The sequence below is a fragment of the Dicentrarchus labrax genome, unplaced genomic scaffold, assembly GCF_905237075.1.
Source record: "Dicentrarchus labrax unplaced genomic scaffold, dlabrax2021, whole genome shotgun sequence".
Taxonomy (NCBI): Eukaryota; Metazoa; Chordata; class Actinopteri; family Moronidae; genus Dicentrarchus; species Dicentrarchus labrax.
In genome coordinates, this window is record NW_026136702.1 from 7160592 (window position 1) to 7177219 (window position 16628).

The following is a 16628-nucleotide window of genomic DNA, read 5'->3' on the forward strand; positions in this document are numbered from 1 at the left end:
AGGGGATTCACCATGGAGAAAACAAACAAAGGTGCACACCTCTGTCCAGCAATGGACTCTAAGCCCTCAAGTCCGATTGTTTTTTTTGTAACGATTAGCTGGACCAGAGAGACCAGACAAACGGCTCATGACAAGCTCAATTATAAGTCAAGCGAATGTTTTTAGGTAGGCATGTATAGTTTTTTTCTAATAGATCTCCTGTTGATAGGGAATCCTGTCTCCTCCGACTACTAGTTTTAAATGAATCAGGGATCTGAGCTTTGAGCCCTACCTCTTTTAATTAACTCCTGTATTGGCACAAGTGGATCAATGGCTAGAGACACACCTGGAATAAGCATGCCTGTTTCATAGAGCTGAGCTGTACGAAACAGCCGTGTATGGCCATAAAAGGAGATGGGAAAGGGTCAGATATGCGGTAAGGTGGTGGTGGTTGGGATTAAGGCTGTCTTTTTTTTTTTTTTGCTGCCTCAGCACTTTGAAGCCTCATTCACACCAACCACTCGTTTTAATGGTATTCTATATTTCTGTGAGGACTGGAGGTTTTGACCAGATAATCCTATTAGACGGGTATTGTGCAACTGTTGTGAGACCTGGGAAATACGGTCAAATTATCATATTGCAGTTAGGGCTTTTTATAGGAGGAATGTAATGTAGTATTACTGTTGACTGCTGTGTATTCGATTGAGCTTTTCAATTCACATACACTGTGCGACTTAATCTTATTCAGCTATGATGAGCCCTAAATAATACATGGTGTCATCCACTTTACACATATACTACAATTGCTATAATATGGCTGTACAGTTGAAATGAAACTATCCTCTGGACTGTTGAATTGAAAACTGACGAATGGCTCATTGGCTGAGTGACAAAATGTCAACAACTCTACAATAGAGGGGCCACTGTGTAATATGGGAAACGTCTCATATCATGGTATGTGTAATTTTATATGTATTTCATATATATTGTAATAGTGTAAATTATGTAAGTTTTTTCTTTGAGGTCACTTGAAAATCTAAAAAATCAAGGTATTTTGCATGTAGTTCAGTTACACCGTGTAAATGTAATTCCTGACCTTTGGTTTGTCACATTGACCACAAAACAACCAGAGATAGTGTGATAAAGGGGTCGTTACCTTTTGCAAACTGTAGAAAAATCTCTCTCAGTTGACAAATTGATATTGTCATTTGACCCAACTTAACAACGGGCCAATCCATCATGGCCTGCTCTAAAACACTGTGCCATGCCTCGGTGTTCTGCCTTCCTGTACGTGAAAGTCAGTGAGGACTTAGAGAGGCTGATGTGTGAGAGATACAATCTCGTCTCTGCTCAAAGGCACCTCTGGGAAGCAGGGCAGTAAGTAAATTGCTTATGTAAATAGCTCTTCTGCAATAATCCTTTGTTGATGAGGTCTCTGACGTGACGGTCCGACACGGAAGATTTTGAAATTCTTTTGTTTTCTGGATTAGAAGAGCACTTCACTCACAGCGGTATCAGGGCATCAGTTTAAGAAGGGATGTCCAATAACAACAGCAGCACTACAGATATATAGTGTTTGAGTAAAACGATGGTGACTCGTGGTCTCATTAGTGGTCATTGAGACTAAGTGTCTTTGTTAATGAAATCCGACAGCCATAATTGTTGTTCTCGGTCATTGCGTTAACACCACGCTGTTTGTAGGAGCTCATCTTTATGGTGCAACTGCAGTGTGGTAATGAGCATGACATTCATGTAGGCTTATGCTAATTAGCGCTATCAGCATTGTCGGGAAGAACTTTTCCCTTGAGCTCTGACAGTGTTTTCAGACTGGGACTGAGGTCTTTTGGTTGCTCACTTAATAGGCCGGGACTGTGTTGCAGGTGTGCTATAGCTTTGTATGGCAGACCTGTGAGAGCATTAAGAAAATATCGATCTTTAATTATTCAATTATGTGCCTGTGCATACGCACTCCTTTATTGATGGATATCGAGGAAGAAGCTGTTGACCTCAAAAACGCCTGTGGTTTCTTCATCCTCATTCCACACACGGCGGTCAAAAGGCAACGGACTGCAGAGTCCCACGACCTTTTGCCAGAGAAGGTTAGCGATGACCCAGCTGCCCACTCTTCACACTGCTGTCTGGCATGGATGTGTGTGCATACCCTGCAGACCTTGCATCAGCTTGAAACAAACACACAAGCCTCTCATAACTTCACACACGAAACCTGCTTTCTCTTGTGAGGCTGGGGATTGTCAGTCAGCTGTTTGTGTGAACGCTTGTTCAAAGCCTTTGATTTGAAATGAAGCTGTGAACAAAAAAGCCAGGCAGCACAGAGAGGTGGAGATACTAGACATTTCCATTCTCACTATACTGTTACTCATCCTTTGCCAGCTAGCTAGTGCTCCACCATTCTATAAATAGGTTTGAGGAGATGGTGGAGAAGAGACTTTGTTGGAGGATGCATTTCCATGGAGACGGTCTTCAATGGGCTTTGGCTTTGCGATCAGAGAGCCATTGTGGAGGACAGGATTCAGGACTAGTTTAACTAAAAGTATGTATTTACATTCTCCGTCTCGTTGTCAGGACAGTGTTGCCATAGCTGTCTGGGAAAGCCAAATTAGAACTAACTTGTTCCTCTCTGCTTGTTGCAGAGGTCAGAGCCAACTTCAAATACTGCAGCAGCTGCAGCAGCATCCCCATTTTGCTTAGGAAAAACATGTAATAGGCTGTCGCAAACCACTGTTGTGCTTGTAAAGTTTAAGTCGCTGTACCATGCTTTTTTTTACACACACACACACACACACACACACACACACACACACACACACACACACAGGTAGTATGCAAAGCAAATACAGCACTGCTCCCTCTCCTCATGCATGCAAAATATCCTCTGTGGACAGACTCACAAATGCAGATTCAAATTTTATTTTCATAGACGAGTCTCTGAGAGTAGAAGCGTGTGAGGCTTTTTTACTGCGGTGGAATCTCATGACCCACTGGCAGCTTGTATGAGGCATGTGAATGTGTCTGCCTCAGTATAATGGTGCTCCATTATGTTGCTCTTACGGTATTTAAAAGTGGTCACATTTTGAGCTTTTGCTGTATTAAATTATTTGACTGTTTTTGCTTCAGTTGTTTCCTTGTTCTGCTAATGTGTGTAACAGAGTCTAACTGTTTTCTTCAGGGTATTGATCTAAGAGTGGGTGGGGCTTTTCACCATTCCTGTGGCACTGGAATGAAAATAGTGCTGTTTCCACTGTGCATATAGAAAAAGTCACATGATTCACATCTCTCTGAACCTGTTATTTCTCCGTGTTATTTTGCTTGCTGTGTATCCTATCTACAGCAAAGCCCCACAACTTCCCTGTTATATGCAGGGAGAAGACAACTATCTGCTTGTCATAGAAAGGTCACAGAGTTATTCCTCCATTCAACCGCTGCATGGAGATCAAATGCTTGTCGTTCTGCCAGGGAGTTACCAGGTTGGTCCACAGCCTGGTTGTTGTTTTCTCAGGGAAAATAGTTATAGCAGTGAGGAGGCAGAAGAGCTGAGCTTAGCATCAGAGTGGATCAGTGATGTACCTCCAGCTGAGTTAGCAGCTTGCACTGCCAGAGCCTCTACCGACCCAGGTACTGAGGGGAACCCTGGGGAAATCCCAACATGGAGCTGGAGAAAAGAAGGGAGGTATGGAGACGTGAGAGGGAGAGAATGTGGGGTTTTAGGAGGAGGTTAGGAGTATCTTATTTTTTAGGCAGGTAATAACAACACAATTACTGCTTTTTTAGTTTTTAGCCTTAGGCAGCGCTTCTAAAGTTACAATGTTTTGACCTTTCTTGTAAATCCAGGTATTTTACAACAGCATTAGAAGGACGTGAGAAATTCTCCTTGCCCAAAATCAAGGCCACAGAGTGCATCTACATGTGACTAACAGACTGATTTTGAGGCAAGAAGAGAAGTAAACAGGTTACTGGAGCTTTTCAAAAGTCCTGGTTCTGCTGTTGCCTGGGTAACACACTGAAAATGTCCTTTTTCCAACAGAGAATTGAAGGTTATTCATCTCATTGTCTCCTGCTCTCTGCTTCTGATGCAAAAATGGTTAGTCCATGCTTGACACCATCTCATCTAGCAGGATACTGTACAGCGTTTCACCGTGCAGACATGTAGAAAGCCTTCTTCACAACTCGGCTATTGGGCCACTGCCCTGCACTCTTCACTTCCTCTTTGGAATAAATGTAACGCTACGATGCACAGGCAGTTTTCAGTCCAGTCTTGAATTATTGAATTGCCTATGAGGCTTTCCTTAGAATTTATACTTCCTTTGATGCAAAATTGAATATAAATCATTATTTTGTCAAAATATAATTTGAAGAGAGTAGCTGCTGCTCAATGTTTTATCTTGTTTTGCAAATGTCACAAATACCCACAGGGAAAAATGCATTAAGTCTCATTTGTGCATTCTGTTGCTTTATTTCATTTTTGGTTTACCACACTGTGTTCGACTGACATCTTTCTTACAAACCAAAATACATTTTGCGTGTCTAAGACCGTGGGAGTGTCAGAGTAGGTTATTTTCAGTTAGTCTGTTCCCCTCACATGGCCTCACACAAACAGACTGGAATTAATTGATCAGAATAATTGCTCCTCGTCCCAGATTCTGAGCTTCTTTTGTAACGGAACAAGACGGGAGAGAGTTGTGTCGAAATGTCGATATGATTGTGATACCTGTACGTCACTGGCAACCATGGTCAGCGCCCTTGGTGTCATCACTTCCAGTAGCTGCTTCACAATAAATGCCTTGCAGTGGTTTGCTGATGGAAAACGTTTGATGAGAAGGAGCAGCACAAAGTGTTGAGTTTGCATTAATAATATCTAACATACAGTATCTCTTAAGCAGGGCTATAATATTGCAGGTCAACGCAGTTACTTCCCGATATAAGGGTGCAGTGAAAATGATACACAAGCTCAAGTGTGCTAACAAGCTGGTTTAAGAAGCACATACTGTAAGTGAGAGGACAAGCCCTTCAGTCAAGTTGTGTGGGTGGAAATGGTGAGTAATCCTGTAGCCCTCAACCCACAAAATCTGTTAAAGCTTTAAATGTGTGAAAGTGATTTTCATCCAGCCAATAAATATTCTAATGGCTGATTGAAAAGGTTGATTGGGAAAGCAGTTAAACATGTGCCATTAGCAGTCAGAACACGGCTGGCCTTGACGGTATATTTGTGACACCGCGTTTTGAATTTCACAGCCGATCATAGACTAGAACCAGCAACTCCTATAACGTGTTCTAAGGTGAACCAGCTAACCCTATCCCATGCAAGTTTCTCCAGAGGCAAATGACAGGCCCATAAAAATGTGATTGATGTGGTTGACTCGAATTACAGTACAGGCTGAACTGCAATGTTGTGAAGCCAGTCTCCTAAAAAAGCAGGGTTACTGGAGAGAGCATGATTGCTGATTGGTTGTATAACCTGAGCAAGACTTAGGCTACCTGTAGACCCACAGTGTGCAGAACCCGTGCGGTTGCCCAGTGGGCTCATGCAGCAGCTGAATCTTGAAAGCAAATACTTGAAAAGACTGATATATACAACATTTGGCTGTTACTTGATTTTATACCTAATTGTGTAAGCAGTGAATGTTGGTATTGACTGCTCCATTTTAAAGATTGAATATGTGCCCTTTTCTGTTCCAGTATTATCATCTGGCACGGCTATTCATGTAGCGTTGTGCCAGTAGGTGGTTCTTGCTATTTGTGGCTTTCACAGTTGCTAAGAATGAGCACTTTGTTATGATTACACACAAAAAGAGAGACCTGCAGACATGCAGAGACACACACTCAGACAGAATTTTCTCTTGCACAGTCCCTCCTCTTCTTTCTGATGCTGATGGTGTTCACTCCGTCTCTCTCTCTCTCTCTCATGTGCCTGTACTTCCTCCCCCTCACGCCCACGCTTCTACTTTCTGTGCTGCTGATCATCAGCTTTATCACCATGGTTTGGAGGACGTGTATGTCTTTCGTATAAGATAAGAGCAAACAGTACGTTCCATACAACATTTTTAGTTTCCCCTCTATCCAGTGGCTCTAACCTCGTCACTGCAGTCTCTTTTTAAATCCTTTTTGTCCTTCCTCACTTCTTCATATTCAGTTCACTCTTGTTTACAGGACCTTAAGTCCTCCCTTTTAAACGCTAGATGGAACAGCGAGGTCTTTAAAAGTGTGATAAAGTAAGCAATGTTTGTTCTGACATTTCCAGGCCATTCCGGCTTTCCTACAATACTAGCAGTGTTATGGTGTTGCTCTCTCTGTCCTTCTGAGCTTTATTTGGGTAACACCTGGGGCAATAAATCAGGAAAATATTTTTATGGTAGACATAGGACTTTTTTCTAGCGTGTATCAGCCTTTGTGCTGCGTGCACATGCCTCCCGTTCTGTCCTGTAGTCTCTCTGCCTGCTTTCCTTTCTTTGTCTGTTCTCTGGCTCTTATAGTCCCAGAGACACCTGGGGATGAAGCTGCTTTGTTGCCGTATTCCATTATGAATGAAGGCAGTTTTCAGCCCGCCCATTCATCTCTGCTGCAGCAGGAGACGCTAAGCTGTCAACCCCACTCTCCGCACAGCCCGCCTTCATGACCCTGTTTTGCGTATATGTGTGTATCCCACATGAACAGTGGATAAATGGCAGAGGAGGTAGTATGCGTACGCGTGTGGGTGTCTATGTTTCTCAGGTGATAAATGGCGAAGGCAGACACTGACCGTGCAGCCTTCTCCCCTTTTGTCTGGTTTATATTAGTTTGCAGGAACCCTGCAGCGTGGCTCTGGTAATTTCTTTGTTCAGCCCTGCAGAAAAGCAAACACAACCACACACCGGACGACCCCAGCTGTTGGGTTGATGGGGAATCTGACCGGTGTGGTTAGTTTGAGTCCTTCACTTCCCCTCGGCTTACCAGGACCGGTTATTACTACCTATCCAAGATCATGTCTTTATATGTCTGCCTCATATCAGGGAAAATCCAGGGAACCCCCATGTAAATGGATCAGTTCTCCTTAGCTACGAAAGACATTCATTGGACCGCGGTCAGTCAGCAGCCCCCACCGCTCTTTACCCTGCACGTGCAGTCACTGGGTAACAGGGTGTGCTTAATGTGTTGGCAATTTCATTTAACTCCCCCTTTTCCTCTCCCCTATCTCACTCTCTTCATCTCTCCTCTCAGTGGCCAGTGATTGCCTGCAGCCTCCCCACTTTCTCCTCTCTTAACCCCCCCCATCTCCCCGGGGCTGACTGCCGTTCTCCTACTAGTGAGGGAGATTCGGAGAGGGTGAATGAGCAAGGCAGGAGGAAGAACTGAGAGAGCAAGATAAGGGAACGGGGAGAGATGGCCAGATCAGAGTGGGAATAACTTAAATCGTACAGTAATAAATGTTGGCCACATTGGTGCAGTCATTGAAAAGTTGTAGGTTGTCCTGCTGACATGGGACTTCAAAGACAGACTCTACATGTCATACTCTCTATGTACTCAGCATGCAATATTAAATAGCTGTGTGCATTTGAACACATATAAGAACAAAAGGATATATGATGTAGTTAAAAATGGCCGTCATGCATCTGTACTCATTCTTTTCTCTATAGGACGCCTTCAATTTACCATCTGCCGTACTGGTTAACTCACTTAACTGGGAACAAATAGCATTCCCATTCATTTGTCTCTCATTAATTATCCCTCAGCAGCTTCCTCATCCACTGGGCAGACCATGTGGTCTGCTGCGTGAAAACACACACACACACACACACACACACACACACACACACACACACACACACACACACACACACACACACACACACACGTGCCATGTTCACCCCCCTGACCCCTCTGTCATGTTTTTTCTATAACTGAGAAGCTTGTAAAAGTTCTGCTGCAGAACCAGTGTTTATTATTTAATCTCAAAAGCTGTTTTATGGCCTTTCTTTTACCATGTACAAGACAAGGCTAAAGAATCAGATTTAGCAGTGAGGTGATGAGATATATATTAAATTGAGGTCAAGGCATTTGTGGATATTTCTCTTCTTGCTTTTATACAAAAAATATTCATCTGTATTAACGGAGCAAGTATGGTGTGTTGAAATAATTGAAGGTATTATTGTTTGTAAAGTATCAGGTGCTTGATATCCCCACTCCCTCCCCTCTTTTATATAAAGACTTGAGTTTATTTGCTAGAATTTCACCCTCTGGTGACTCGATCAGCAGAGTTGTCAAGGGTGTACAAGACATTACCAACTGTTTCAATCAATTTAGGGAATTATTTTCAAAATTTAATAGTTGAAGCTAATCGGCTCTTGGGTAGACTGTTGAAAACACACAGTCTGATGCCTCCTTTACAGAGCACACCCACAGGCCTATTCGATTGCACGGAGGCCCACTTAACTTAGCATCTGTGACATCTAAGATTAACCATTAGCCAATCTGAGCTGTGAGATATCTCGCATAAGGGGACATCTGAGTCTTCTGGCTGCCTGCTGATGAGTCGTTTCCAGTAATTAAAGCTGCTGAGGATCATTTTGGTTTAGGCACGGGGGGAATGTGCAGAGGTGACAAAATGCTGGAGTCTAGCCCTGACTCGGGAGCTCATGTAAACACTCAGGTGTCAAACACAGCAGACTGACATTATGTGACGGGTAAAGAATTTGTGTGATTGGAGCTACCTGAGAAGACTGCGGGCTCTGCAGAGTTTAGGTTTGACGTGGCTGTGATTGGTGATTGGTCCCTGAGCAGCGGCAAGCTCATAACGCACCGTGTCATAAGTCAATCAGTAAATCGATACATGGCAGCCAGTGTTCTCTTTTCACAACTGTCTCACTATGAAGCTATTCTTCTTTCTGTCTGTGTCCTTAAAGTGTCACACGTGATGTGGCTAAACTTTTGATACATGCTTTTACATCTAAAATGAAAAATGCCCCTCAGTCTATGTTTTGAAGTGTGTTACTTGTCTCTGAATACATACATTTTTCCTAACAGTGTCCTCAATATGTTCTACTCTTGAGTTAGTGCCACGCAATATGACTGATCATATCAGAGAGGCACTTTCAGCTTGAAACTGCAATAATACCTCTGTCCTTGGAGTAAATCTACTTTAATATGTATAATATATATAAGTATGGGTAGATATCCTGGTTCTTTGTATGTATTAATGTATCCCAGAATATTATTTTTCCTGTTAAATTCTCACTTTTTGTTATTGAAGAAGACATAATTTGCCATTTAAAAATCTGCATCTTTTACTGGATGAGCTTTATTTTAAAGCACCATATTGTCCTTGGTTTCCAAAAAACTCCAAGAATGAAATTTTAATGAATTCCAATTAAGTGAAATTGACACTTGGCAGGGACTACTCTCTCAATTTCTCCCTTATCCTACACTTTAGCTACAGTCTTACAGTCTTCATTTCCTGTGCGTCTGTTCACACTGGTCCTTGTAGACAAAATATTGCTGTATACTAAAAAATATCAACCTCTTCATACATCGATCAGCCATAATATTCTGACCACTGACAGGTGAAGTGAATAACACTGATTATCTGGTTATCACTGCACCTGTCAGTGGGTGGGATATATTAGGCAGCAAGTGAACATTTTGTCCTCAAAGTTGATGTGTGAGAAGCAGGAAAAATGGGCAGTGTGAGGATTTGAATAACTTTGACAAGAGCTAAATTGTCATGGCTAGACGACTGGGTCAGAGCATCTCCAAAACTGCAGCTCTTGTGGGGTGTTCCCGGTCTGCAGTTGTCAGTACCTATCAAAAGTGTTCCAAGGAAGGAAAAGAGGTGAAGCGGCGACAGGGTCATCGGCGGCCAAGGCTCACTGATGCACGTGGGGAGCGAAGGCTGGCCCGTGTGGTCTGACATTATGACCACCTGGGCACCCTGGTGGTCATAATGTTATGGCTGATTGGTGTGTTTTCTAATTGAGAAATAATATAGTGCTAATTATTGTTACTGCTTTATTGCCTGGCACTTCTTTGAGTTAGCTTGTCTCACTCTAGTCAACTCTGAATGGTTGAAAATGTTCTTTTCTGCTGGCTGGGTAACTATATGGTATGTTTTCCTTTTTGCTGCATTTCAGTTGCTTTGTGAGCAGAAAATAAATCTTCTCACCTGTTAGTTTGCCTGTTGTGTTTTATCCACAAAGAAAAGCTGTTGTCAATAGGGACTTAACCAGCTGATGCCTTTTTGGTACCAGGAGAATAAAGTGGTGTGTTTTGAGCGTATGCATTCTGTACGATCCTTCTCGGTGCGCTGTAGGTTGGTATCTAGAGAGAGCAGCTGTTGTCCTCTGTGGCAATCTAATCAACAGAAATAGAAGGGACCTCCCCTCCCTCAGCTACAGGCCTGGTGGTGCAGAGAGGTCACCGCAACTTCTTTCTTTCTATTTCAAGAAGAACAATTTGTCACATTTTAAATTAAATGAATGCCTGTGGGTAGTAATACTTTGCTTGTAAAGCATCATTTTGAACTTTCAGCTTTGGCTTGGACAGTTTTTTTTTGGTAACCTTTTTATATAATAACATGCATGTCAGTCCTGTTGCACATTCATTTATGTATCTGAAGTGTTGGAAGTGTCGAGGAGAGAAGGATCGACATGGTCCCTTTCAAACAGAAGGGACTTTGAACCCTAATAATATTAAATTATTGTCAAATCTCTTAAAAAGGATCTGAAATGTATTTGAATATTCATTTTAATATACCATGTAATTCTTCAAAACAGGATTAGATTCGTGCGTGACATACAGTAATTACTAGATAGCATTTCAGTAAAAGAAAATAGTTAATCAACAGAAAAGTATTCAAATGTTAACACACAAATGAATTGTTTTCAAATCCAGCAAACAAGTTAGATTAAAACAGAAATTAATTTAAAAAAACATTTGTGTGTTACCAATTCAGGTAAGTTAGTCCAACAATTCTCTTTTTGCAGGGTTTTTATAAATATTGTGCTCTTTATTTTGCACACCTTAGGCTCCCAGTTATTGCACAATAAGTAAAACCTGTAGTGCTTTTTGAACAGGAGCTTATTGACCCAAACAGCCATATTATTCTGTAATTGTATTGCTGCAGCTTGAATTCACTGCCAGAATGAAAATGAGTCAGTTTGGTTCCTTGGCAGAAACCTAGCTTCAGTAAATATCCCACATCACAGCGACAAACAATTCGACAAATGCTGTTCCTTCTCCGCAGGAGCAAACCTGAGGAGACTCTCTTGGCAGTTCATGGACACTTTTTATAGTCGCTGGAGTCGTGAATACAGGCCCCCCATATGAGTTGTATGCCTGACTTGTCATAGATAAGGAAGAGGCAATAATCCTGCTGCAACATGCTATCTTAGTACCAAGGTCCATTGCCTATTTTAATGTTGAGGACACTGTGTTTGAAAGTTACTGAAAGCTCCAGTTTGTGTCGAATGGTTTATGTCAAACACAGTTACGAACAATGGATAGTGTGTTTAATTAAGTGTCCTCAACAATTGTCTCGAGAATTAATTCTGGTTGTTTGCAGTTCAGCCGGAGGAAAAGAAATGGCATCCATGCTGCTTATCACAGCCCCTCTCCAGGGTGGCGAATGTTTGAGCTTGACTGGTCCTGAACCTTTGTAGATCTGCACACTGAGAAGTAAATCAAATTTAAATAGAAATGTAAAACCACACTTTAGTCTTTTGCGGAATATATTTATCGGAGAGAAGCTAGAGACTAAAGTGTAAAAATAGTCATAATTGTTACCACTGACAAAAACCCAAACGGCCATAATACAAACCCTGTCCTTGCTTGTCAAATGTAATTTACCAAGGCTGAAAGTCGTTAAAGGAAAGGTAATTGTGTGTGTAATAACATGTAGAGAGAGAAGGTATTACGCAGACATCCATTCATAGACTGGAGCTCTGATAGCGGAAAGGACACAGCAGATATGTCATTAGAGAATTACTGCTTTACCAAAGCTTCTCGTGCCAGCCTTCTTATTATAGGCTTTTTCAGTAATCACTATTTATTAGTTAATGTATAGCTTACATTTAATGGCAGCATGGCGGCTTAGTGGTCATCTCTGTCACCTCACAGCGGGAGAACACCAGCCACATGTGGCCTCTCTGAGTGGAGTTTGCATGTCCCCATGTCTGCTTCTTGCCACAGTCCGAATACATGCAGGTTTGTTGGATTGGCGACTCTAAATTGCTCTTAGTTGTGAATATAGGTGTCAATTTGAGTGCCCTCTTGGCCAATGCATGCTGGGATGGGCTCCAGCCTCCTGTAGCCCTGAAGAGGCACTTATGAGAATGGACTGACTGAAGGATAGCTTACATTTATAAACAACTTATGAAAAAACTCATTGAATTCACACACTTTATTTAAAGTAAATATGCATATTTTCAGTGTTTCTAGGTGAAGAGATTTATAGCAATCTCATGTCTGTGCACTTAATATGAAGCTATTTTTTGTCACCAGGCAACCAGCAAAGACTCCAGGAAGTTACTGCACCCAGCCAAGAAATGGTCCGCCACATTGCCCCCCATAAACAAAATATCCGTTTTTTAGGGTATAACTTGTTAATTAGTGAGGTGCTTGTAGTCTGATTACGTTACCTTTGGTCAGAGCAAGGCTTCATATTCAGTGTACATTATATATTGAATCATAGTGTGGCTGAAAACATGATTAAACATGTAAAATTTCTGTTTGTAAACAGTAGTGCAAAGAGACTTTTAAATTAAGACAAAGCTCAAATATGATCAGACAAACTAAGTGGTTAAAATCACTCCTGTGTTGTTTTAGTTTAGTTTTAGTTAATTCAATATTTGCATGTTTCATTGTTTGCACCTGCCCTCCCACACATTGTCAAACTCTGTTTAGCACGTCTTATTTGGTATTTTAGTAAATCAGGTCCTAACTGTATCATGTTTTTTTTATGTAATCTTCATGCCTGACCTTTGCGGATGTTTGCTTACCGTGGCACGCCCAGAGCAACTTTGTGGGTGCGTTAAAGTACTGAGCCGTTTGTGTTGTAAAAATCTCTGTGATCAGATCCCCCCTCCCAGAGGCTGAACAACTCCACATATATGAGCCTAATATGAGAATTTAATGGGTTGCACTAGTTGTTCAGTGTGTGTTCAAGGTGCTCTCAGTGTTTACAATGGAAGAGTATCCCACTTTATCTCCATCTTATCTTTCCCCAGTGCCAGGAGGCAGGGAACATCTGAGTGCACACACTAACTTGAAGGTGAAAGTATTTTAGTCATTCCAGTCTACCGTGACCCTCTGTCATACACCTGCCTACACACACACACACACACACACACACACACACACACACACACACACACACACACACACACACACACACACACACACAAACAGACATCTGTGGGGGAAAAAAATCTCTCTGTTTATTCGAACAAGCCCACAAATTCTCACATCACCAGAAACATCAAAGCAACCATATTTTATGCATTTCCTCTAGCATGATAGCACTCAGCTTGTAAGCAACCTAATTCATAGATAGTGGATAAAAAAAAAACTGAACGCTAATCCTGGTTTAGTTGTGGAGCAGCTGCAGGCGGGTCAGCTCTTTTATAGCTGATTGACAGTCGCAGCAGCAGACGGATGCCTCACGCACTCTCCCCAGCGTACACAAAGTTTCACATGATAGTTCTACTGTCTTGCACTCACACAACGCCGACCACATGGTTTGTTTGAATTGCAGAAAAAGGAAATTGCCCTGGCCTGTGACGGGGAATAGAAAATAAAACACAACTACCACTTTCACGCTTCATTATTTTAAGCCTCTTTTTAGCTCATAGCAATGTGCTGTAGCTCCTGATGGTGGCTGTTTAGTATGAGGTTTGCTATTTTTTCCGTTTGTATTGTGATTATCCCAAACACTTAGTTTCCACTTTAAGCTACCGATGATGCTCCCCAGCTTGACATTTCTGTCTGTTTGTGTCCTTTCTTCAGCAGGAGGTACTGTCTGCTCCTTTCACCCGTCAGACTGTCAGGAGAGCACATGGCCTACGGTCAGCAGCCCACTCCACACTCTTCACCCAGCCTCCCACTGCCCTGTCTCCACAGGTTAGTGTGTCTGCATGCATGTGTGCGTGTGTGTTTCAGAAAGTTACTGACAGATTAACAGATTGTCTCATTTTGGACACAAATTATTTCTGTGCCGTACAGCCTCGAGAGAAAATCCATAGTTATTAGGTCAGTTGTGTGTGTGGCTCATTGATGTGGAACAGCAGTTAGCATCAGCTTCGTCAGCACTTTCCGACGCCTTCATCGCCCTATTGCATTTTTTAAAGTCATTTGGAAAGGTCAGTCAGAATATTGTTGTGTCATTATGAGGCCAAGATTTCAGATTGTTTTAGATATCTGATCAATATTGGCCACTTGCACGTTGGCAGTCAGTGTAAATTGCGACGTTCTGCTTTAAAGCTGCCAACTACCATAAGAATCTCAGTAGCTATGGTTGGTTTTATTGCTGTGTAATAAAACTGTGCTGAACCCCACATTCAACACAAAATGTTTTGTGTTGGCAGCCTCAGTCTTTATGTATTTTTGGATTGATATTGACTATTAAAACTCCTGACATCCAACTCCAAATAATCCTTCACCACTTGTCCCTGTTTTGACTAGGGAATAATCTGTTGTTGTTTCTATTATTTTCCGTTTACCTGTGATTAGCATGCAAGGACAATTTGGTGGGGGTGGGGGGGGATTTTTGAAGGTTGTTGAGGTCCTTGGGTAGCAGTATTTTGATAAAGCCATTTCCAAGGAGAAAATCCCACTGTTCAAAGCAAGCCGCTCCGCCGGGTTGTCGTTGCCTTGATTCAGTGTTGTTGACATGAAGCAGTGTGCGCTGCCATATGAAGCCAGTCTCCCATCAAACCTTAATATGGCCTGCAAATCAGCTTTTTGACATGTATGTATTTGGATTCTAAACACAAGTGAGTTTTGCAAGTGCAATGTGCCATGCATCAGTGGAGAACAAGCTGTTTCGCTTTGATGCGAGAGCAAGCGTATCAAAAGCGTCCCACCGTGTTGTTCCGCCACAACACTGCTGTGTGTGTGAAACAGGAAGTTAATATTTGTGTGTGCATTCAAAAAGGTATTACTAATAATGATTAGTTCCATTTTTTGTCTTTCTGTTTTTTAACATCAGCACAGTTAAATTAGAGTCACATAAGTTATCATAATATACTTAATTGACTTTATGTTTAATACAGTTTCCACTGTCTGGTACTCACGCAGCTTTCAAATCGAAATTTGTTATCTGACAAAGTACTGTAATGGATGAGTCTGTGTTTTTGTGTTCATGTCTCTTGCTGGGCCCAGTAGCGTGACATCAATGCCAAATTAATTTCTTCCTCAGTTATAAATTTGATTGACTATTGCCATCTGTTGTTGGATTGCATTGTGGTGCAATCCTGCAAGAGTTTTCTCATTTTATTCTGCAGTGTTGTGTGGCAGTAACATATCTGCGACAAATAACTGAAAGCACTATAATGTCTGTTGTTTTACACATAGCTAGTGTCAGTGTAACTTGAAGGTTTGTGTGGTATGACAGGAGCAAAACATACGGATATTGACCATCAATCATACCAGACACCGTAGTTCTCACCTGGAATCTACAGTACGAGGGCCAGTGACATACTTAGCACAGATTGTGACACCACTAATGCTTTGCTGTTTCAGTTTTAATTGAGTTTCAGTTAATTCATGACCTTGGAAACAGCAGTCGACAAGGTCCATTTAGAAAGCTCTGCTGCAGCTTTTCTTGCCAGCTTATTTTAATGTGTCACATACTCATATTTTCAGTATGTGCAGTGAAATGGTTTCCTACTGCAGATGTTTTAATTATCATATGTTTGTGTGACTGTATTTAGTTCCTACATGGTATCACTTGAGGATTAGCGCAACGCGGTTGCAATGTTCTCGGTACGTGGAGTCATATCAGTGTCCTTCTAATAGAACATGATGACCAGTCATAAGATCCATCAGAAGAACTTCTCAGTGCTGCCACTGTGCCCTTCCCCCATTCTCAAACTTGGCCAAACCACAACTCTTTGCACTTGGTATTCCTGTGAGTAAGGTCCAGCTAGAATCCAATAAAGCAGACGCATTATGTTAAAAAGATCACCTCAAGGTTAAGTGTGTATATTTTTCACCAGGAAATGCGCTTGGCCCACCAACAAGCTTTGCATTGGATGAAAATTTTATGATGAGAACAGGATATTTGTTCCTTGAGTGCTTGCAATCATTCTGCTGTGGATAGCAGTGCATTAGCTCACCTCCTCTTCTTTCTGTGCTTGTTTGTGCGGTTACGTGCATGGGAGTGAGTGTGCGCTCGGTGTGCTTTGTTTGTGCTGCTGCATGTGTATTTATGTGTCATTGGGCTGTATGAAATGTAGAAGGCAGGCACCGGTTCATACAGGGTAGGGGCGGTTGTATGGTGAAAAACGAGCAGAGGCTTCCCTCGGACTGTGTTTACATTTTACTGCAGCGGGCCGCTCGGCAAGACATTGGGGGAAGGTCGGTGGATGAGAGCAGAGGAAATATATACATTACTTACGCTGCATGGATGTAAAAGCATCAGCAGTTGGTTGTCCTAGCAAGGCCTT

At 42.0% G+C, this 16628-nt stretch overlaps 1 protein-coding gene across 3 annotated transcripts in view; it reads left to right on the forward strand.

The window, feature by feature from the left end:
* The window catches only part of mcu (mitochondrial calcium uniporter), a 53331-nt gene that overhangs the window by 9797 nt on the left and 26906 nt on the right, over positions 1–16628 (forward strand). For 2 of the 3 annotated variants that reach the window (XM_051419744.1, XM_051419761.1), the window contains exon 2: positions 13969–14082. In XM_051419744.1, the coding sequence (XP_051275704.1) occupies positions 13969–14082 (114 nt within the window). The remainder of the gene's footprint in view (positions 1–13968; positions 14083–16628) is intronic. The other variant, XM_051419751.1, reaches the window with a different exon arrangement.